The sequence below is a fragment of the Perognathus longimembris genome, chromosome 2 (assembly GCF_023159225.1).
Source record: "Perognathus longimembris pacificus isolate PPM17 chromosome 2, ASM2315922v1, whole genome shotgun sequence".
NCBI lineage: Eukaryota > Metazoa > Chordata > Mammalia > Rodentia > Heteromyidae > Perognathus > Perognathus longimembris.
In genome coordinates this window covers 87,503,150-87,526,271 of record NC_063162.1, presented here as the reverse complement: position 1 = coordinate 87,526,271, position 23,122 = coordinate 87,503,150, and the positions used below count along the sequence as shown (strand labels likewise).

At 35.3% G+C, this 23,122-nt stretch overlaps 1 protein-coding gene across 6 annotated transcripts in view; it reads left to right on the top strand.

Annotated features, from left to right (window-relative positions):
- Pals2 (protein associated with LIN7 2, MAGUK p55 family member) overlaps positions 1 to 23,122 on the top strand; it is a 94,764-nt gene that overhangs the window by 36,659 nt on the left and 34,983 nt on the right. For 5 of the 6 annotated variants that reach the window (XR_007210040.1, XM_048339675.1, XM_048339677.1 and 2 more), the window contains exons 2-4: positions 8,630 to 8,748; positions 18,750 to 18,902; positions 22,282 to 22,431. Coding sequence is in view for 5 of the 6 variants with exons in the window: in XM_048339675.1 (XP_048195632.1) it covers positions 8,632 to 8,748; positions 18,750 to 18,902; positions 22,282 to 22,431 (420 nt within the window). In the remaining variant the exon portion in view is untranslated. The remainder of the gene's footprint in view (positions 1 to 8,629; positions 8,749 to 18,749; positions 18,903 to 22,281; positions 22,432 to 23,122) is intronic. The other variant, XM_048339674.1, reaches the window with a different exon arrangement.

Here is a 23,122-nt window from a genome sequence, read left to right as displayed (position 1 = left end):
ATTGACTTGAACTGACATGAGACTCTTAATAATCATTATCCTGCTTTAATGGTAAATATTCACAATATTGTTTTACTACAGGTAATTTAATGTGTTGTCAAGTTTTATTATATGAAGCTTAAATAATAATTGATCATATCTAATGAGGGAGGGTTAAGGCTAATTGTGTTGGTAAATCTAACTAAAATAGTTGCATAATGAAAGATTATAAGTGATGATATGTAAATTGTTTCCACATTCAGTTGGTCTTAGAACATTATTTATAGATAATGTGAACAGATAAATTTACCAAATTCTATAAAGAGCATAAATTTGTAAAGCTGGCAAAAGAAGAAAAAGTTACTCCTTTGTCTTAAAGAGAGATTAAATCAGTGACAACTTCCCCACAAACTGGACACCTGTGACTCTTGTCCTTAACCCTAGCTAGCTATTTGGGAGACTGAGACCTGAGAATTGCAGTTCCATGTCAGCTCGTGCAGACAAATCCATTAGATTCTTCAATTAACCAGCAAAAATCTGGAACTGGAGTTGTGGCTCAACTGTTACAATACCAATCATGAAAAAAACGTAGAGCAGTAACAGGCCCTAAATTCAAGCCTTAGTACGTGCACCATCACATACGCGCGCACACACAGGCATGCACACACAGAGAAAATTGTTCATTTGGCTTCATAGGTAAAGGAGAGTAAACATGACATCTTTGTATATGTTGAAAATCCAAAGGCTTCTACGGATGAACTATTTATATTAATAAATTGACTAAGATTATTGACTACAAGGCCAGTAAATATAAAATATTTTTACAATAGCACAAGAGTGAAAACTTATGAAAGTATGTGGGAGAAATAGAACAGTGCACAACTGGACAGATGCATAGAACAAGGATATATATGTTGATTGTCCTGAGAATATTTGCATTGTAGAAGATTTTGGATTTTTTACCTTTATCTTTAGGGAAAATACACATTTTTCTGGCAGAATAAAATGATCTGAGAGATGATAACAGAAGGCCTAAATAAATATATTAAAAGGAATTTAAGTTCCATCTTCATATTTTGTGCTTCTTTTATTTTTCTGTACTTTCTAATTGTCTAGATGTAGTGATTTTTAAATTCTCATTACTGAATTCTACCTTTCTTTTTTTAAGAGGACTTTTTTCTGGGTGCATTGCATAGAAACAATTGTTTCTAAGGTTGCCAGAAAGTGAACTAGCCACTTTGGTCCTGGTTTATAATGGGAATATTGATATATTCTTTCATAAATGATAGCTTTCCTCTCTGAATTAAACTTGTCATTAAAAGATGACAAGGTGCAAAGTGGTCAGTAAAGATGAGTAGAACCCTACTACTTGAATTTTTAAGCTAATTGGTTTTAAATTAAGAAAACAAGTAAATTGCTGTGGTTGAGATTAGTTTCTCTTTGATACTTTGAATAATTAATGTATTGCAATAAGAGAAGTAGAGGTGGAGAATACAAATAAAGGAGAGAGAGGGTTAAGGAAATAGAGTTGGAGAATACAGATTAACGAGTGAGCATTTTACATGTTTAGTAAATGACTCACTTAATTTTACTATATAATTTGAAAAGCTTTATTAATGTCATAGTTTACAGGTCAGGAAGTAAATACATGATTAGATTTTTTTTTAAACAAAACACAACAGGACTGCCATTAGAATTCAGATTCTTTCCCTGCTTGAGTCACATGTTGTATTGCATGTCAGTGTTTGTATCTTGAGTGTCTTATAAAGCTGTGTGTTATAACAAATAATAAATTGAGGTCCTCTTGATGGACTACCACTTGTTTGAAAGACAGTTGACAATATCTGAAAATTTAAAAATCACGGATCTTTTGAATTGTTGATTCTAGTATTTACCACTACAGTTGTCCTTCACTATGTCATGGTTCACTTGCAGAAAGTATGGATGTTCATAATGGTGACTAGGAATGTAGACCAAATGGTTGAGTACCCTAGTACTACCAAAATTAATAACAAAACAATATTACTATATTATATTGAATCTTGTTGAATTGTAGCCATGTATATAGGACATAAAATATTGCATAAAATATTGCATAAAATATTGCATTGATTTTAGTTAATTCTTTATGGTTGCTATAGTCAAGTTCTTGAATGTCCCATAAAGGCACATAAAAATAACCTAAATAATTTCTAGGCACTTTGGGGCCCTTGGGTATGCACTTTACCACTAAGCTATATTCTTAGCCCAAAGGGCAGACATAATTTTTAATCATAACTTAATTTAGTTGTGATATTTTTAGTTGTGATATTTTTATTTGAATTAAGTAGATGAAAGCAGATAGCAAAAGAATATTCAGTATTAAATATTTATTATTAAGTCCTAATTTATTAAGTACAGCCCATTTAGTTACTTGAGTTCTAACACTGAGTAGAAATGCTTTTGAAAAACAGTTTTTATATGAAACTTTTGGAAGAATATAGGATAATTTGATTTACATAATTTATTATAGAAAGTTAGAAATATGTTTAGCAGGAAGTATTTCAAGGTACCACTTCTTTTTTTTTTTTTTTTTTTCTTTTGCCAGTCCTGGGGCTTGGACTCAGCTTTTGGCTGGCTGCCTGCTTGCCTGCCTGCCCTGCCTGCCTGCCTTCCTTCCTTTCCCAGTTCTGGGGTTTGGACTCAGGGCCTGAGCACTGTCTCTGGCTTCTTTTTGCTCAAGGCTAGCACTCTACCTCTTGAGCCACAGTGCCATTTCTGGCTTTTTCTGTTTATGTGGTGCTGAGGAATTGAACCCAGGGTTTCATGCATGCTAGGCAAACACTCTACCACTAAAGTCACATTCCCGGCCCTAGATACCACTTCTTTATGGATTAATACAATTGGGGTGGGAAGTTGATAGCTTTAAGATTACTACTCTATAAATTGTAACACACTTTGCTGATTCCAAGCATGATATAGTATTATTTATAAATCGGAATGCATCATTTGATTTTGATAATATAGATTCACAAAATAAAACAATTTTATTATCAAGAACTTACAGTGTGCCAAAGGGTATCAGTTGTTTGGGGAAACAAATTGCGGTAAACTAGACTGAATTTCTGAACACAATCAAATTTAAACAGGAAGCTTAGTATTGAATACAGATATTTAACTATCTAATCAGAAGCACCAAGTCCTATGAAAATATATATTAAGAGTTTGTCCTAATTGCTATAGCCAGGGACATTGAAATTTGCTCCTGAAGATGTGTGTTAGCCATGGGAGAGGGCATTGCAGCAAGGCTGGGATTAGATAATATAGCTAAAGTTAGTGATTGACCTACGGATGCACTAAAACGTTATTTACTATATTTGCTATAATATTGACAACCATAGGTTGTTGCTGTAGCTTTGATTATGAATATCCACAAAGGCTGATGTGTTAAAGGATTGGTTTTCAGCTCATGGTGGAATTGAAAAGTGGAAGAACTTTTAAGAAGTAGGATCTAGAGGGAGATTTTTATTGGGGCATGGCTTCTGAGGGTATGGTAGGAGACTGATCTTTATCTCTGAGTTGTGTCCATGAAGTGAATGGCTTTGCCCTGCCACAGTATGCTTCCATGAAGTGCCGTCACAGGCTGACAGCCACAGGACCAGTGGTTGTGTAAAAACCTTCAAAAAACGTAAACCAGAACCTTTTCTCTTTTTATCTCAGGTATTTGGTACAGTAACAAAAAGCTTTAGAAATAGATAGCTTTAGATATAGATAGCTTTATATACAGATAGGCATAAATATGTATGTTTTATATACAGATAGGCTGTTATGGTACTCTGAGCAAGATGTGATCCTGTCTAAAATTCATTATGTGATGATGGAGAGAAATGGATTAATATTCTAGAAATACTTCAGAACTGGAATCTCCTGTTTCCTTTGCTTCAAGTTCCTACTCCTGACACTTTGCTGTGAAATATATTTTTTGTTTCATGTTTCCATTTTAGCCATTCTCTCTTCAATTCGAAACTTTCTGACTTTTATGGGTACTTTGCTGCTGTTTTAGTAGAGATCCTCAAGTAGTCAGCCTACTTTGTTAAAGTGAATACTACCTGTTGATTTGAAATATCACCTTTATCATACACTAAATTTAATTTAGCTGTTTGGTTTCAGTATTACTACATTGCTATGGCAATTTAATTTATTCTGTTTTATTTTTAATTGACAGCAGAGGTAGTCCCTCTACAGTTGTGCTTTTTGAAAGCAAATGTATTAATAGCTTTATATTTTTTATATTGACTAGCTTTATAGTTTATAATAACCTTACCCCAAAATCCTGCTAGGATTTTGATTAGGGTTTATTCTTTAAAAATAATAATTTGAAGAGTATCAGCATTTTTACTATAGAGCCTAGTATCTTTTAATGGGTGTATTTTATTGTCCTTAAGTATAATTTTATAATGTCCTTTCTTCTAAATGTTTTTTGAGAGGAGAGGAGTGGGTTTTTTAGGGGTGAATTGGACTGAGGGCCTTGTACCTCCTAGACAGGAGGAGCTTTATCATTTGAGACACACTCAAAGCCATACACATTTCAATTTAGCCTTTGTTGGTCATTACTATTATTTACAAAACCTATTTTTTTCTCTTGTTCTTATGATAGTCATTTAGCCAAACTCTCAATAATGAGACTATAAGTAGTTAGATTAAAAGGAACATTTAAAGAGTGATTATCTTGCCAGGCACTGGTATTGCATGCCTGTAATCCTAGCTACTCAGGAGGCTGAGATCTGAGGATCGAGGCTCAAAGCCAGCCCAGGTGGGAAAGTTGGTGAGACTCTTATCTCCTTAACCACCAGAAAACCGGAAGTGGTGCTGTGGTTCAAAGTGGTAGAGCACTAGCCTTGAGCTAAAGAGCTCAGGGACAGCACCCAGGCCCAGAGTTTAAGCCCCACGACTGACCAAAAAAAGTTATCTTATTGGGCACTCTTGTCTGCTCCCTGACTTTCTAACACTTCTCTACAAAGTGGGATGCTTTCTCTAGACTGGATATAAAATGGCTCTGCTTTCCTTCTGTTCTTATTACTAAGGTCAAATTTTCCATCAGAATTACTTGGGTTTCTTTTTTTTCTTTTTGGCCAGTCCTGGGCCTTGGACTCAGGGCCTGAGCACTGTCCCTTGCTTCCTTTTGCTCAAGGCTAGCACTCTGCCACTTGAGCCACAGCGCCACTTCTGGCCGTTTTCTGTATATGTGGAGCTGGGGAATTGAACCCAGGGCCTCATGTATAGGAGGCAAGCTCTCTTGCCACTAGGCCATATTCCCAGCCCCTACTTGGGTTTCTTTATATGCTTTGATTTTAAAACTTGAATTATTTCTTTCTCAGTTTTATCCTTAAATCGGTCCAGACCTCATGTCTTTTTTTTCAAAGTGGCTTTTTGATAATCTCTCAATTTCTTCTACTGCGATATATTGCCATTTTCTTCATTTTTCCTAAAATCTGATCATTGGCAATTTCCTAGAAAGCATGTATTAACTAGATTTTTCAAATCAAATGGTTACTTGTGTTTTCCTTTGAAGCTTCAAAACGCCTACTATTAATCTTTCATCATATTCTTATTACTTATGTCTGGTCAGACTAGCCAGGTACTTGTCTGTTTCTATTGATTTTTTGAAATAGCCACTATTTTTTGGCTTATTGATTCAATTTGTCACTTATTTGTATTTTGATTGAGTTTTCCCATTTTATTAATTTTTTTTGTATTTCTGGACTTGCCATTTATTACCTTTCCCATCTTGGTCTTTGATGAAGCACAGCAGTTTTCTCCATTATAGTTCTTTTTCTAAAATTTAATTAGTTTATTTTATGCAGTGCTTGGGATTGAAACCAGGGCTTAGACATGCTAAGCAAGTGTTTTACCACTGAGCTACACCCCTAGCCTCTGTACCTTTTAAAAAATTAGTTTTTGTTTTATTTTTATTTCTTGAAGCAGGAAGGAAGGACTTGGGGTATAGCCCAGGTTTTCCTCACATAGCACTCCTATCTCAGCCTCCTAAGTGCCAAGACTAGAGGCGTGTGCCTCATTGCCAGTTTTTAAAATAGGACTCTCCAACTTTATCTTTGCATTTTTTTTCCCCCCAATCCTGGGGCATGGACTCAGGGCCTGAGCATTGTCCCTGGCTTCTTTTTGCTCAAGGCTAACACCCTACCACTTGAGCCACAGTGCCACTTCTTTTTCTGTTTATGTGGTGCTGAGAGGGCTTAATGCATGCTAGGCAAACACTCTACCACTAGGCCTCATTCCCAGCCCTATCTTTGCAATTTTTAATGTAGTCCTAATCTTTCTTTCTCCTCTTACCCCCTCCCTCCCCTTTTTAGTTCTGATTTTTGGAGGAAAGTGCTTCTGCTTGTTGACTTTGATGTCATTTGTGGTGCTAGTTTTCATGTGTATGGAGACTCTTAGTTTATTCATATTTGTAGTGGAAGACTCTAGATTAAATGTTTTCTGTAGTACAAATAATAACTGATCTGTGTTACCAAATCAAACTGAGTTTATCCTGTAGTAATCACGGAGAAGAATGACTTGCAAATAAATCTAACTTGAGTTTTGAGACTTTCCTTTTTTCTGAATCTGAGTAATTTGAGCACACTTCCTTACCAGTCTGCATCTGTCCCAACTTCACAAGCCTCTCAATGCAGAGCTACTTTCTTTTTCATTTTCATTTTAGTTTCCCTCCCCCCCCCCCCCACCTTTCTTCCCTTTCTCTCTTTCTTTTTTCATGCCCTTCCTGTGAACTCAGGGCCTGTGTACTGTCCCTGAGTGTTTTTGCTCAAGGCAAATGGAATACCACTTCAGCCACAGTGCCACTTCCAGCTTTTTAGTGGTTAATTGAAAGTGAGTCTCATGGACTTTCCTGCTCAGGCTAGCTTTGAAAGGAAATCCTCAGATCTCAGTCTCCTTAGCAGTTAGGATTATAAGGTATGAGCCACTGGTGCTTGGAGTTGCCCTGTGGATACATGTTTCTGAGTCATTATTATGCATTTATTTCATGTTTTAACATTCTGTGGTCTTAATTCTCATTAGTTGTCTTTGTCTTATTTTTTTAAACCATGAAAGTAATTTGTTCGAAATGTGAGAACATAAAACGACACATTTCCATTTTAAGCAAAGGAACAGCAGGAGGGACTTCCCAGTAATAGCTTAGACTCTGTTGTCCTTAATATTGATAAAGAGTTCTGCTGAACTTCCCTTTCAGTAAGTTGGAAGTAGTCCTGTCATATACTTTATGAAAAGTTTCTCACATTTTCTCCTTATTGTATTCTAAAATCATATTGAAAGTGTGTTGTACATTTTATTAGAAGTCTACCAAATTTAAAAACTAAGATTAGCAGCTTGCAAGATTTCCTTTCCAGAACATGGAATATTGGCATTCCTGTCAGTGTTTGAATTAAATTCCATCTGACCAAGAATCAGTAACACTGTATGACAGTTTTTAAAAGAGTCTATCTCCATCACTTTTCTACCAGTTAAACACAAGTAAGAATGATAATCTCTTTTAAGAACCAATATAGAAAATACATTTTCTAGAAATCTTAAATACAACTGATACTTGAACACTGATGATATGTTTCATAACATGAAGGACTTATTAATTCATTAAGCTTGTTAACAGTGTTTCATGTTGTTTGAATGTCTCACCCTTCTTTTTGCAGCACTAGGGATCAAACCCAGCATCTTGCACATGCTTAGGCAAGCACTCTGCTACTGAGCTTCCTCCAGCCAAGAGTCTTGATTGTGGTATTTTGCACTTGGGTTCCTAGCTATATGGAAAGCAAAAATAGGAGAATCATGATCCAGGCAAAAATCAAGGCCCTTTTGAGAAAAAAAAAAAAAAAAGCAAAAAGGGCGGGGGGAGAGGGCATGACATGACTCAAGTGGCAATATATCTTTCTAGCATGGATGATTTCCTGAGTTCAAACCCTAGTACCACGTACACACACACATATATGTATATATGTACATACGTGTGTATTATATATTCTTTATTATATACATTATGATATAAAACCATATATATGTCATACATATTCATAAAGAATATATGATATGTAATATCTGGTATATAGTATATATATGTCATATTTTTCATAAAAGATATTTGTGTTGAATGCATAAATACATAGGATATTAACTGTATATATATTCATATATATGAAGGATACTGACTGAATTTTTCTGATTTTTCTGGATTTAGTGTCAAGGTAGCTGGTTTCATAGAATGAGTTAGGAAGTACTCACTTTTATTGTATCTTTTTGTGATAAATGGTGGAATTTACCAGTAAAACTTGATCCTACACTTGTGGTGACTTTTAATTGTTGATTCAATGTATTTAACTTTTGTTTAGTCTATTCAGTTTTGTATTTGTTACTGAGTACTGCTTTCAAATTTGAAAAACATAGGGCCAGTGCAAGTTGTAGTCTAATAAAACCTAATTTGCATATATAAAAATCTATCCTGCTACTAATTCATGGGAAGTTAATTTGAAATGAGTATTGTTTAACTGTTCAGTTTTTTAAATGAGTAATACTTTCAAAAGTGTTATTAATGTCTTATTCTATAGTGGCTTAGGTAGCTTTATTTCTTTCTTTTTTCTTAATGTGGTTTTTATCTCAACAGCAATGCAGCAAGTCTTGGAAAACCTTACTGAGCTGCCCTCATCTACAGGAGCAGAAGAAATAGACCTCATTTTCCTTAAAGGGATTATGGAGAATCCTATAGTAAAATCACTTGCTAAGGTATGTCGGCTTATTTATAAGTTTACTGAATTGTTTTGAAAATTTTTTCTACAGTCATTTCAATATTACTTAGAATTTGGTTAATATACCTTAAGCATAGTTAGCAAATACTAATACCACAAAATGTAATTTTAATGAATGGAAAAATATGGACACTTTTACCTTTTTTATTATTTTTGTTGTTGTTGTTTTGTTTTGTTTTGTTTTTTTTGGCAGGGGAGGAGTGATCATGAGGCTTGAACTCAAGGCCTGGGCTCTGTCCTGAGCTTTTGTGTGCAAGGCTAGTGCTCTACCATTTTGAGTGTCATGGTCTTACCTGCTTTGAACTGCAGCCCTCAGATCTTAGCCTCCTGAGTAGCTAGGATTATAGGAATTTGCCACCGGTGCCTAACTTATTTTGTTTATAAATACAGAATTTAAATGACGATTTTGATTTTTGGAGAAATCATAGCAGCACAATCATGTTATAATGGGCTCAGGTTACTTATCTCCATTTTCAACAATAACAGGGTACTCATTTTCTTTATGACACCTGTCTGTTTTCATACAAGTTCCTGAGTATCTAGGATTCTAGTGTGAGCCACCAGCACTAGCCACTATTTTTATTGTTGTTGTTCTGCATTCCTAGAAGGTTATTTTCACTTTTTCCTGTGATCTCTTTTAGTCTATTTTTGTCAAGTGTTTTGGAAAAATCATGCCCTTTACAAAGTTTTCTATTATTAAGAGTGTGTTAATAATGCATAGTCTTCATTTTATTCACATAATTATTCATGTTAATGTCATGTGATAACAAAGGATCATAGGTAAAAAGAAATCCTCTTTCAGCTCACTCAACTGGGATTTTTATTTTAGCCATTTTTATTTCAATCTTCTCATTAGATAATATTACTTCAGTAATAATATGTAGTATATTATTTACTTTCACATTGTACTTTTAATCATAGACATTAATCTTTGTCTGTGTGGAGATAAGTGATCCCTTCAGAACCAGTAGAAATTAGCAGGAGCTTTTTAAACCCGTATTTAGATGGCTTGTCCTGGGTTCTCATTGGTACTTGTAAAATAATTTGTCCTCTTCCTTTGGTGTCATACTATTGTTAGATTTTGTTTTCCATGAATCAGTTTCATTCTGGCTCCCATGTTTGTTTATCTCATACACACTTTTGATGTGTAGGTGTAGAAACATAATATATAAAGCATTTTACAACCTACTTTATAACTTACAAAGGTCTTTTTAAATATACTATTTTGCATTCAAAAATGCTTCAGAACTAGAAGCCTTACTCTGAATCTTTGTAACAACTTGTTTTCTTTTGCCTGTTTGTTTTGGGCAGGAATGGGATTTGAACTCAGGGCAAATACCACTTGAGTGACAACCCTAGCCCTGCGATATATTTATGTAAAGAAAACTAAAACTTAAAATTATTTATACCTAAGGTCACTTTGCTAATAATGACAGATACAATTTAGAATAGGTTTCCTACACTCAAGTCAGGACTGTGCTTTCACATTTTGTGTTCTTTCTCCAGTAACAGTGTTGGTGTATATGTATATTCATAACAACTGAGTAAAAGCTGAATTTGTGATAGTGCAGTGGCCTTTCAGAGAATATTAGTTCTTTATTCTTCACAGTTTAAATGTTTTAACCACTGTTGATCAGGTAAGGTGCAACTGTATTTTTCTGTTGATTAAAATTAAATAAAGGGCAGCACAGAAATGGTGGGCAAAGGGTGAACTAATGCAATAGTGATACTCACTAGACACTAAGTTGAAAATGAACTATACACTATGTGAAGGAAGAGGGTTGAGGAAAAAAACTAGGAGAAAACGAGGGAAGGGGTGACACTGTTCAAAAAGAAACTCATTACCTGACTTATGCAACTGTAACCCCTCTGTATATCACCTTTACAATAAAAATATGAATAAATTAAATGAAGAACAGAATCACTCAATAGTAGCCAACATTCAAGCAGATTATCAGTAAATATCCCCACGTTATAGGTAAAGAAATCACAGTAGTAAGGAAGACTTCTGCTTGTAAAGAGAAAATAAATCACCGCAGGTCAATATTTTCAGTGCAGTAAGTAGGAAACAACAACAAAAAAAGAGAGGCATATATTGCTGTCCTGAGATGCAGAATTATATGGCCAGTAGTTGGGGGAAAATAATAGAAGCAGTAACATAAATACTTGCATTGAAATTTGTAAACATGGATCTTAAAATAATTTGCTAATTGTTTTAATAGAAGAGTGAAAATATATAAAATACTGTTAGATCTGTATCAAAATAACACCAGCACCGGTATTAGAAATAATGGAACACCAGAAACAATAGAACAACACCAGTATTAGAAATAATGGAAAGAGTTAAGGTACATATAATTAGTAAAAATAGAAAGAGGGGAAGAAATAGTTAAAAGTACAATGCCCCAAGAATTTTCAAAACTAATTAATAACATTAACTGACAAATTTAGGAAGCCAAATGAACCCTCTGGCAAGATAATCAAGAAACATCCTAGTTAAACTCCTGAAATTCAAAGGCAAAATGGAAAGTTGTTAGGCAATCAGAGGAAAAAAGACATTATATTTAAGGAGAAATAAGAATAGTGGGTAGCAATAAAATAGGAATTATGAAAGTGATTACACCGTGGTTTGAAATTTTTAAAGTGCCAGAAAGAAAACAATGCCAACTTTGCATTCTAACCCGCAAAAGCAACCTCCAACAACCTTCAGTGATTAAACAAAATACACTATTTCCAGAGTTGGAGAAAGTTTGTAATCATTTCTCAACAAGGAATGTAAGAAAAACTTTTTTGATGGAAAGAATAACAGAAAAAGTATTAATTGGTAAATGTAATACCGATTTTAAAATGACATGTCCCATTACTTGCCTATATGTTTTTGAATACACACATATTTACATTTATATGGATATTATGCATATATGTATATACAAAGTAGGTGAAGATATTACTCCAAAAGGATGGATAGACCTAATTGTTCAGAAGTGGTAAAAGTAATAGCTTAAGTGGAATATAAAATATCAGAAACATATTAAAATCTTTTAAAATTAACTCTCAAAAGTAAAAGAACAAGAATGAATACATTTTACCTGGGCCATAAAAGGAAAAAAATTAAGGCTAAAATTACTCTCCAGAAACACCTAGAAAGGGTACCATACTAAAGAGAATATCTTACCTCCAGACATTGGACAATAGATAGTATAGGCCTATGACCCCTGAGAGAAAGAAATTGTAAAAATATTTATAAATATTTATAGATACTTTTAGCTTGAAAAGCAGAAGAGGAAACACAAACTGTCGTCTTGATAGAACTTGAAATTCTGAAAGTCCTGGGTAATTGGAATTTGTGGGGTATAAAATGCAAGGAGGAAGTAGTTGAACATAGAGCTTTGGTGAGTACTAACCTAACTAAACGTTTATATGGAAAATAAACTTCTAGCCCCCTAGGAAAGATGTACTAGAAATCAATATGCTGAACAAAATTTCCATAGTCCACAAAGAACAGTTAATCCTTTGAATTCCTCTAAGTAATAGGCCTTCACAATATGCAGGTTATTGAACAAAGTCCATACCCAGCATGCTATAGTAGACTGATCTTATTGACTAATATGGACCATAGCAAAAGTAAACTGAAAATCATGTGAGAAAAAATCCTTTAATATTTAGAAATTAAGCTTCTGAGTAACCATGAGTCAAAGCAGAGATCACGGCTGGGGATATAGCCTAGTGGCAAGAGTGCCTGCCTCGGATACACGAGGCCCTAGGTTCGATTCCCCAGCACCACATATACAGAAAACGGCCAGAAGCGGCGCTGTGGCTCAAGTGGCTGAGTGCTAGCCTTGAGCGGGAAGAAGCCAGGGACAGTGCTCAGGCCCTGAGTCCAACAGGACTGGCCAAAAAAAAAAAAAAAAAGCAGAGATCACAAAAAATGTTTTTTAGGGCTGGAAATAGGGCCTAGTGGCAAGAGTGCTTGCTTCGTATACATGAAGCCCTGGGTTCGGTTCCCCAGCACCACATATGTAGAAAACGGCCAGAAGTGGCGCTGTGGCTCAAGTGGCAGAGTGCTAGCCTTGCAAAAAAGGAAGCCAGGGACAGTGCTCAGGCACTGAGTCCAAGGCCCAGGACTGGCAAAAAAAAAACAACTGTTTTTTATATGAATGAGAATGAGAATATACATCAGAAATTGTGAGGTATGCAACAAAGCAACACTTAGAGGAAAATGCCTATATTAGAAAAGAACAATGATGTCACAAATCAGTGCTCTAGATATCATCCTGAAGAATATAGAAAGAGAATGAGTGTAAACCAAAATATGCAGAAAGAAGTTTTAATTAATGGTGAAGATAGAATGCTGCTCTTTTAATTAAGATCAGAGGCAAGATGAGGATGCATGCTTGCATCATTTCACACTAGGGGGTCTTAGCTAGTACAAAAAGTAAGTAAATAATAGTATAATAGTCAACATCAACAAGATGAAAAATTAGTATGATTTGGGTCCCAAATTATTGGCATCAAGAATAAAAGGGAGCATATCACAAGTCCACAGGCATTGCAAGGGTAAGAAGAAATATTATGAACAACTTTATGACAATAAATATGACAACTTAGATGAAATTGAATGACAAATTTTCACACAGGATAACTACAAAGGTTCTGTAAGTTTTGTTTTTTCAAAATTGAGTATTTTGAAACTGTTCTGCAAAAAAAGCTCTAGCCTCAGGTGTCTTCACTAATATTCTATCAGTTGAAGAAGAAATAATACTATTTTTACATTATTCCTTACAGAAAAGAAAAGGAAATACTTCCTATCATGTATATATTAACCATGAAATAAAAAGGAAATTGTAGTTTAAATTAGGGATAAATAAAGACAATTTAGTATTGACCTAGGTCAGGGCACAGAAAAGGGAGTCCAGAAAGAGACCACCATGTGCATACTCTACCAGTTTTTCTTTGAATAATGCATTAGGAATTCAGTGGGCAGGTGAGAATCTTTTCACATTAAATTGTTTGAACAACTGACAATTGAATATTCATATGCAATAAAAAGAATATTTTCCTTTTCTTCACATTGAATGAAAAGGGAACTCAGAATAAATTGATCGGAAAGGATGAGTTAAGACCATCAAACCTTTTAAAAGAACACATACAGAAAAGGTATTTGTAGGCTGAGTGCAGGTAGCCCATGCCTGTAATCCTAGGTACTTAGGAGGCTGAACGCTGAGGTTCGCTGTTCCAAGTTACCCCAGGCAGGAAACTCCTTGAGATAACACTCTTATTTCAAATTAACCAATGAAAAACCTGGAAATGGAGCTGTGGCTCCAGTGGTATGATTTGAGAAAAAAAGCCCAGGGATAGCTCTCAAGCCCTGAGTTCAAGTACACACGTGCGTCCACACACACACACACACACACAACATGCACACATGCGCGTGCACACACAGTATCCAGGAATGGAATTGCTGGGCTATAGGGAAGCTTTGTGTTTCGTCTGTTAAGGAGCCTCCATACTACTTTCCAGAATGGTTGAACAACTTTACATTCCCACCAACAGTGTAGTTGGACACATCTCCACCAGCATTTGTTGTTAGTTTTCCTGATAATGACCATTCTAACTGGATTGAGATGGTATCTCAATTTTTATTTCCATTTATTTTATGTCTAGAGATGTTGAACACTTTGTCTGTTGGCCATTCTTCCTCTGACAAGTCTCTTTTTAAGTCTCTAGCCCATTTATTGATTGGGTTCTTGAGTCTTTGAGGATTTATGTTTTTTTGGGGGGAGGGGGTTGAATTTTTGAGCTCTAAGTATATTTTAGATATGAGGCCCCTGTCAGATGCATAGCTAGTAAAGCCACTAGCACAACTACATTCATTGCAGCATTGTTTACCATAGCCAAGATATAGAATCAACCCAGATGCCCCTCAGTGGATGAATGGATCAAGAAAATGTGGTATATATACACAATGGAATTCTGCTCATCCATTAGAAAGAATGATACTGTACCATTAGTAAGGAATGGAAAGACTTGGAAAAATTATATTAGGTGAAGTAAGCTAGAGCCCAAGAATCATAGGTTGCATGGTTTCCCTCATTTGTGGTAACTACAAGGTGCCTATAAATCTATGAATAAACATAATGATTGATTAAAATACACACATACACTGAGACATGATAGATTATATAGGACTCTAGAGATTCACACACTGAGGCCAATGGAGGATATGCATAGGAGTGGTTGACAAAGGCTTGATAGTTATGTGCATATGATCATATAAAATAATATTTTATTAAAGTAAAGGAAATGAGACTTTTAGTTGCCAACATTGCTGTTTTTTGTTTGGGGTTTTGTTTTGTTTTTTGTTCAGTCCTGGAGCTTGGACTCAGGGCCTGAGCACTCACTGTCCCTGGCTTCTTTTTGCTCACGGCTAGCACTCTGCCACTTGAGCCATAGCGCCACTTCTGGCCATTTTCTGTATATGTGGTGCTGGGGAATCGAACCCAGGGCTTCATGTATACGAGGCAAGCACTCTTGCCACTAGGCCATATTCCCAGCCCCAACATTGCTGGTTTTGTTTCTTTTCCTTTTATTTGTATTTGAGAGGGTTAGGGGAGGGGCACAGAAAAAGTGGAACAAAGGTGGTCAAATGCAACAGTGGTACTCACTAGAGACTGTGGGTGGGAAAGGGAGAAAAAAACTGTGAGAGACGGAGGGAAGGGGATACATGCTTCAAAAAGAATTGTACTCATTACTTGATTCATGTAACTAACCTGCCTGTATATCAACTCTACAGTAACAATAAAAAAGAAAGGAAAGAAAAGATGTTTGTGATTTAGGATCAGACAAAGCTGTTTTAACAAATTACCAAATAATTGTATTATTGTACATGTATATATAATAAAATGATTAAATACAGCTGACATCCACATTACTTCAAAAAAGACAGCATGCTGCATAATAAAAAAATTTTGTAAATTAATTTGGTCAAAATTAAAAACTTCACAAAATACCATTAATCAAAAGCCAAGCTATACACTAGAAACAATATTTCAAAAGCCTGAGTCCGAGGGAATCTTCTCATTTATTGTTGGTAGTAGTACAAAATGATACACCTATTTTGGAAGACAGTTTGGCAATCTCTCTGCCCCTCTTCTCCCCCTCCTCCTCCCCCAGTTCTCATAATAACTGCTACCAAGACTAGCCTTGAATCAGGATCCTCTTCCCTCTGTCTCCCAACTCCCAAGTCATTGGGATTACAGGGATGCACTAATTTGCCTTTGGCAGGTTCTTAAAAAACTAAGCAGTCTTACACTGTCCATCATTGTGCTCTGTGGTACTTACCCATATGACTTGATAATTTATATCCAGAAACCTGCACATAAATGTTTATAGTAGCTTTATTTGTAATTGCCAAAACTTGGGAAGTGAGTGAAATACGTCTTTCGGTAGGTGAATGGATAAACAAAATATAATGGATTATTATTCAGCCATAAAAAGAAATAAGCTACCAAGCCATAGGAAGACATGAGAGAACCTTAAATATGTATTATTCAGTGATAGAAACTAGTCTGAAAATTTTTCATACGAGATTATTCCAGCTACTTTGACCTTGCAAAAGCAAAAATTTGAGACAGTTAAAGAAATCAGTAGTTGGATGGTACAATTGTGATAAACAGGAATGGATAGTTAAAATGGTGGATTTTTAAGGCAGTGAATTTACTCTGTATTGTAGTAGTTCACAGATGACATTTGTCACAGCCTTTGGAATTGTTATGCAGAGTGAATTCCAATGTCCTATTGGTTTTATGTAATAATGTATAATTCTGGGTTCATCAGTTGCAACAAATTTACCACACTAATGCAAAGTGTGAATAATAGAGTAAACCATATTTGGGGTAGAGACAAAAGAATATATGTGAGAGTGCTTGCCCTGTACACATGAAGCCCTGGGTTCGATTTCCCAGCACCACATATATATAGAAAATGGCCAGAAGTGGCGCTGTGGCTCAAGTGGCAGTGTGCTAGCCTTGAGCAAAAAGAAGCCAGGGACAGTGCTCAGGCCCTGAGTCCATGTCCAGGACTGACAAAAAAGAAGGAGAAAGAAGAAGAAATGTATAAATAGTTTCAGATATTAAAAATAAGTGGGGAATTGGGGAGGAGGGAAAGTGGGAGAAAATGAGGGAGAAAGTAAGAAGTTTGACAAGAAATGTACATACTACCTTACATATGTAACTGTAACCCCTCTGTACATCACCTTGACAATAAAAATAAAATATTTTTTAAAAAATTAAAAAAAGAGGGCTGGGGATATGGCCTAGTGGCAAGAGAGCTTGCCTCGTATACATGAGGCCCTGGGTTCGATTCCCCAGCACCACATATACAGAAAACGGCCAGAAGTGGCGCTGTGGCTCAAGTGGCAGAGTGCTAGCCTTGAGCAAAAGGAAGCCAGGGACAGTGCTCAGGCCCTGAGTCCAAGCCCCAGGACTGGCCAAAAAAAAAAAAAATTAAAAAAGAATATATGTGAACTATGAAGTATCTTCTTTCTTTCAAATTTACCACCATTTATTAGAAAAGCAAAGCATCTTAAAGATGGAGACTGCTCAGCATTCATTCTGTTCGAATTTAGAAGTCTGCTTCACTATCCTGTTAAAAAAGATACTCAAGGGCTGGGGATATAGCCTAGTGGCAAGAGTGCCTGCCTCGGATACACGAGGCCCTAGGTTCGATTCCCCAGCACCACATATACAGAAAACAGCCAGAAGCGGCGCTGTGGCTCAAGTGGCAGAGTGCTAGCCTTGAGCGGGAAGAAGCCAGGGACAGTGCTCAGGCCCTGAGTCCAAGGCCCAGGACTGACCAAAAAAAAAAAAAAAAAAAAAAAAGATACTCAAGTTCACAGTGCATTTTTGTGGGAAAGGTTGTGTTATTTAAAACATTACAGAAACAGAAGGGCTCATTCCCCTACTTAAATTATGAGGTCTATTAGCCATACTCAAGAACCACCTGTTCTGAATTGGCTCTAATTTTTTTGTAGTTGTAGGGATTAAACTTAAGGCCTCACACATGCTAGGCAGGTACTAAACTAAAGCTCTGGTTTTCAAAACAAAAATATGATCCTAAGATTTCCTAAATGATCTTTATTTTTTTATGCATTTTGATTTTTTTAAACAGTCTTTTATCTAACGCAAGTTGACTTTAAGTTAAAAGTTCTCTTGCCTTAACCTCATGAGAGCTGGAATTATAGGCATGTACCAGCACATTTGACTGATCTTTACCATTTTTGCGAGCATAAGTCTATATAATGATTATGACTGTGTTGTTTGTTTTGATATGGATAATTATTTAATGAAACAATTATATCTAGAATTCAAACTTTGGCTAGGAAGTCATTAGGAATTTCCTGTTGGTGAATAGAGGCTATAGCATGCTTCATATTTAGTCATCTGATCAGTCTTCTCAGATGTAGTAATAAAACTGAATCCTTTGTGACTTGTAACTAAGCTTTATCATTTTACATATTATAAATCCAAATATTTCCTCTTATTAAAATATTAAATTTGACTTTAATCAAATCCCAATCAATACCTTTTTTTATTTTTTTTATTTTTATTTTTTTTCTCAAATTTTTATTATCAAACTGACGTACAGAGAGGTTACAGTATCATACGTTGGGCATTGGATACATTTCTTGTACTGTTTGTTGCCTTGTCCCTCATGCCCCCCTCCCTCCCCCCCTTTCCCTCCCCCCCCCAGGTGTTCAGTTCACTTACACCAAACAGTTTTGCAAGTATTGCTTTTGTAGTTATTTCTCTTTTTTTACCCTGTGTCTCTCGAATTTGGTATTCCCTTTGAATTTCCTACTTCCAATACCAGTAAACCGTGTTTACTGGTATTGGAAACTAGGAAAAAGAAATAAGCCAAGCAACTGTTACCTAGAGCCAAACAAACACTTTTGCTTGAGTAATTCTCTTGTCTTTTCAGGCTCATGAGAGGCTTGAAGATTCAAAATTAGAAGCTGTCAGTGACAATAACTTGGAATTAGTCAATGAAATTCTTGAAGATATCACTCCTCTGGTAAATGTGGATGAAAATGCAGCAGAGCTGGTTGGTATACTCAAAGAGCCTCATTTCCAGGTAAAACTTCCCAGTCACTCCTCACCCCAAAATTTTCTTTGAAGTAGTTAAGCTCCAGCTGAAGGTCATTTTCCTTGTGAAGCTGACTTATGAACATATTTTATAAGTTTGTAAATTCCAACAAGTGTTTTTATATCTATTTGTTGAAGGTACATAAGCAGATACACTGTATAAATGTATAGTATCTGTTAGGAAGAACTTCATCACCTTGGACTTTTCTTTGTACAATTTAAGAAATAGCAAGCCTGATTCACTATGGGACCACATGACAGCAGTATGTTCCTCATTAGAACAGATTTATTCTTTTTTACTGTCACTCTTTGCCGTTCCTCCTTTGGCCCATTAATGAACTGGTTTTTTTTTTTTAGCATTGTGTTTCAAGATGGGGGTATTGTTGGAGACTGTGGAACAAAAGAAGTAAGGATAGAAACCATTGCATAACGTACTTTGTTCCACAGATACAAAAAAAAAGTGGAATTGAAGCATTTCCCTCTGAATGAGTTAATCAGTTTCCCAAGGAAGAATCTACTTTACAGAAGAAAGAACAGGAAAAATTACTCTAAACCTGTAATAATTAAGATAATGTGGTACTGGGGAGTATTAGGAAAATAGAATAATAGGAGAAAATAGAAGCCCTAGAAATACATCCAGCCATATATAGCAACTTTGTAACTGTTACTGCATCTTAGTGGAGAAAGGGTATTGGTAGTATGGAAGAATAAGATCTATAATCTGAAAATGGCTTGCCAACACCCTTTGTTTTGACTTGGTTAAAGACTCTGTGACCCCCAGTAATATTATTGCAAAATATAAAAGTATAGGCTCTTACATAAACCATTGTCTTAAGTACAAAAAACATGGACACATATCAGATACACTCTTTATGAAAGAACCAAATGATTAAATTTTCACAAGGCATAAAAAGTTAATTGGATTTTATCCTGAAGGCAGTAGGAAATCTGTTTCCGGCAGGAAGGGTATATATAACTTTCCAACCCAGATAATCTGTATGGTATCTGACTAAACTACTCCTTTCCCTCCTGATTATTATATTGACCTATCAAAGAGACCAATGCATTGTCTGGTTGATGCCCTTCCTAAATTTGTCTGGTAGCTCCTTGCTATATTGTTATCCTTTTCATTCCTATATGCAGAAGTTCTAATTAAAAGGTCAATGATTAAAGTTTACTATTTGGAGCTAGAATACATCCTACGTGATATGATGAAAGATGTGTTGGACTTTATCAGATGTATATAACAAGTGGTTGCCACACAACTGTTGATGCTAAAAATGGTCCCTTTATTAAGGGAAATGACAGTCTAATCCTTTGTTTAAAATCTTCTCTACTAGAAAACAATCTCGTGTGTTATTCTCACAGTGTAGAAATTTATGTCCTATCAACCACTTGCCCTATAATGAACACAAATTAATAATCCTTGCCTAATTCCATATTTTCATTAAAAGTCACAAAAATATCTCATTCAAGTTCTCTCATTTTGCATTAGGTGCTGTTTGATTAATGTTACTCATCAAATAGGCTTAGACAGTAGTGTTTTTCCTACTGAAAAAGCAGAGAAATGCTTGATCTTGTTACCAGTTTTCAAAGTCAAGTTGGTTAAAATAGCAGTTTCAAATGATAACAAATGATTCCCTATTCCCTCTGTTTCTAAAGTAGCATTGTGAACCTACAGAGTTTTCATTAGTTCAGTGTTGCAAGCTTCCATAATTACTTTTTTTTGATTTTCAAATTGTCATGACTTTAGTCAGTAGAGGATATATTTTTAGTGTATGAATCTGCAGTACATGAGAGTTCTGGGCCAGAGATACAAAATTGGAAGTTATCAATGTGTACGTGGGGTTTCAGATTGTAAAAGTGAAAAATACTGCCTATAGGAACTTTAAATGACTTTAAACATTCTTAGGAAGTTTTTTTCCATATAAATTATTCAGTTCATTCTCTGAATTTTTTTTCTGATTTGTTTCCCCCTTTATTTTTCTATTGGGACTTGAACTCAGTCAGGGCCTGGGCATCCCTGGCTTTTTTTTGCTCAAAGCTAGTACTCTACCACTTGAGCCACCGCACTACTTCCAGCCCTATCTGTTTATGTGGTGCTGAGGAATCAAACTCAGGGCTTCATACATGCTAGGCAAGCACTCTACTGCTAAACCACATTCCCAGCCCCTCTTTGAATTTTTTTAGTCTCTTGCAAATGACTTTATGAAATGACCAGCATTACTAATTAAGCCAAAATCTAGATTATTGATATTTGTTCTATTTGATTTATTGTTTTTAATTTGTAGTTTATCTGTTCTGAAGAAAATATTTTTAACTTTGGGTTTATTTGATTTTTTTTGTTTTTAGGTAAACTCTAGTTATGTAGGCTTGACTAGCCTTGAAGTCACAATTCTACTGCCTCTACCTCCCCAATGTATCACCTCACTTTGACTTAAATTTAGTTTTATGATGAGCATGTATGATTATAGTACAACCTATTCCTTTAGAATAAGAAATGAAAAAAATTTTAGTATACAAGATTTTTCAAGTAATTCCTAAAAAGCTAGATACAGTCATCCATGATGACAGTACATGCCTATTTTGACTTACAGTTGTCCTACTAAAAAGGTGTTTTTAACAGAGTAAAACTTTTATTGACATGTAATACTTCCTATTATTGATGTTAGCTGTTGGCTTTTCTTTTCTTTTTTTTTTTTGGCCAGTCCTGGGCCTTGGACTCAGGGCCTGAGCACTGTCCCTGGCTTCTTTTTGCTCAAGGCTAGCACTCTGCCACTTGAGCCACAGCGCCGCTTCTGGCCGTTTTCTGTATATGTGGTGCTGGGGAATCGAACCTAGGGCCTCGTGTATCCGAGGCAGGCACTCTTGCCACTAGGCTATATCCCCAGCCCACTTTTATTTTCTTTTAAACAGCTCTTTAACAGACATTGTGTATGGTTGAAACATGTACTAACATAGAGACATAATATTAAAAAGTTGTCACTTAAATTTTTACAGTACCTTATTGATAGAGATTAATGATAAATGTGGAATGAGGAGAATGACACTGATGGCAGGGAAATTCAAGGCCCTCCATGAAACAGACTTAAAAACCCATATTTAGTTTACAGTGAGCATGCTGCTTGAAAAATGAGTTACTGAATCCTATGTGTCCCTTCAAATCTAAAATAAGAATACAAATTGTTTGATGATAACATATATAATTTAAAATTATATATATTTGATTTGATTTACATTTGGGAATTTAATCATGTGTGTGTACCTTGAAATTTTTGGTGCTCCATGGTGATAATGAACTAACAAATTATTTTTAGTAACATGTTCCATCAGTAGCTAATAACCTCGGCTGTTTTGACTTCTTATAGTCACTCTTGGAAGCCCACGATATTGTGGCATCAAAGTGTTATGATTCACCTCCATCAAGTCCAGAAATGAATAATTCTATCAATAATCAGTTATTACCAGTCGATGCCATACGTATTCTTGGTATTCACAAAAGAGCTGGGGAACCATTGGTGAGTAGACACATTAGTGCCACTTTAAATCTGAGATATAATTTGTGGTTCAGTCACTATTTTTCTTTTGTCTTTTATACATATTACTGTGAAATTGAATTCATGTTTCTTTTAGCAGACCTGTGTATAAATACATAGCTCTTGTTCATTCAACTGATTTTTAGCCAATGAAACTAAACCAAAGTGATTGAGTAGCAAAAAGTTTAGAAGATAAATGTTCCATTTCTTTCTGCTCTTTGAAGAATTGAACTGTTTATTAATGGGAGTAAAAAAATAAGAAAGTTATTATTAAAACTTAAAGCCGTGATGTTATACTGTGAATAGTGAAGTTTACTGTTTCTAGTTAATGTTTTCATTAATGGACTGTAACAAAGAACAGTGATGTAAAATAAAAGGAAAAGCCAGGGATAAGCGTATCTGAATGCCTCAGTATCAAGCTTCCTGTTATCCTGTAGAATATAGCTCACATACTGGTATTGGCCTCATTTTTAGGGTTAACCTTACTATGGAAGTCCTTTTGTCTAATTGGCATAATACATTGTCACAGTTAAAACTAAGCTGATAGGATTAAACTATTAGGACAGAAATCATGAGGAAAGTAAAAACAATTCGGTTTTTTTTTTAAACTGGCTTTTATATACTCATGCATATTTACATACTGGTTATAAATTAAAAAATAAATGGTTTTTAT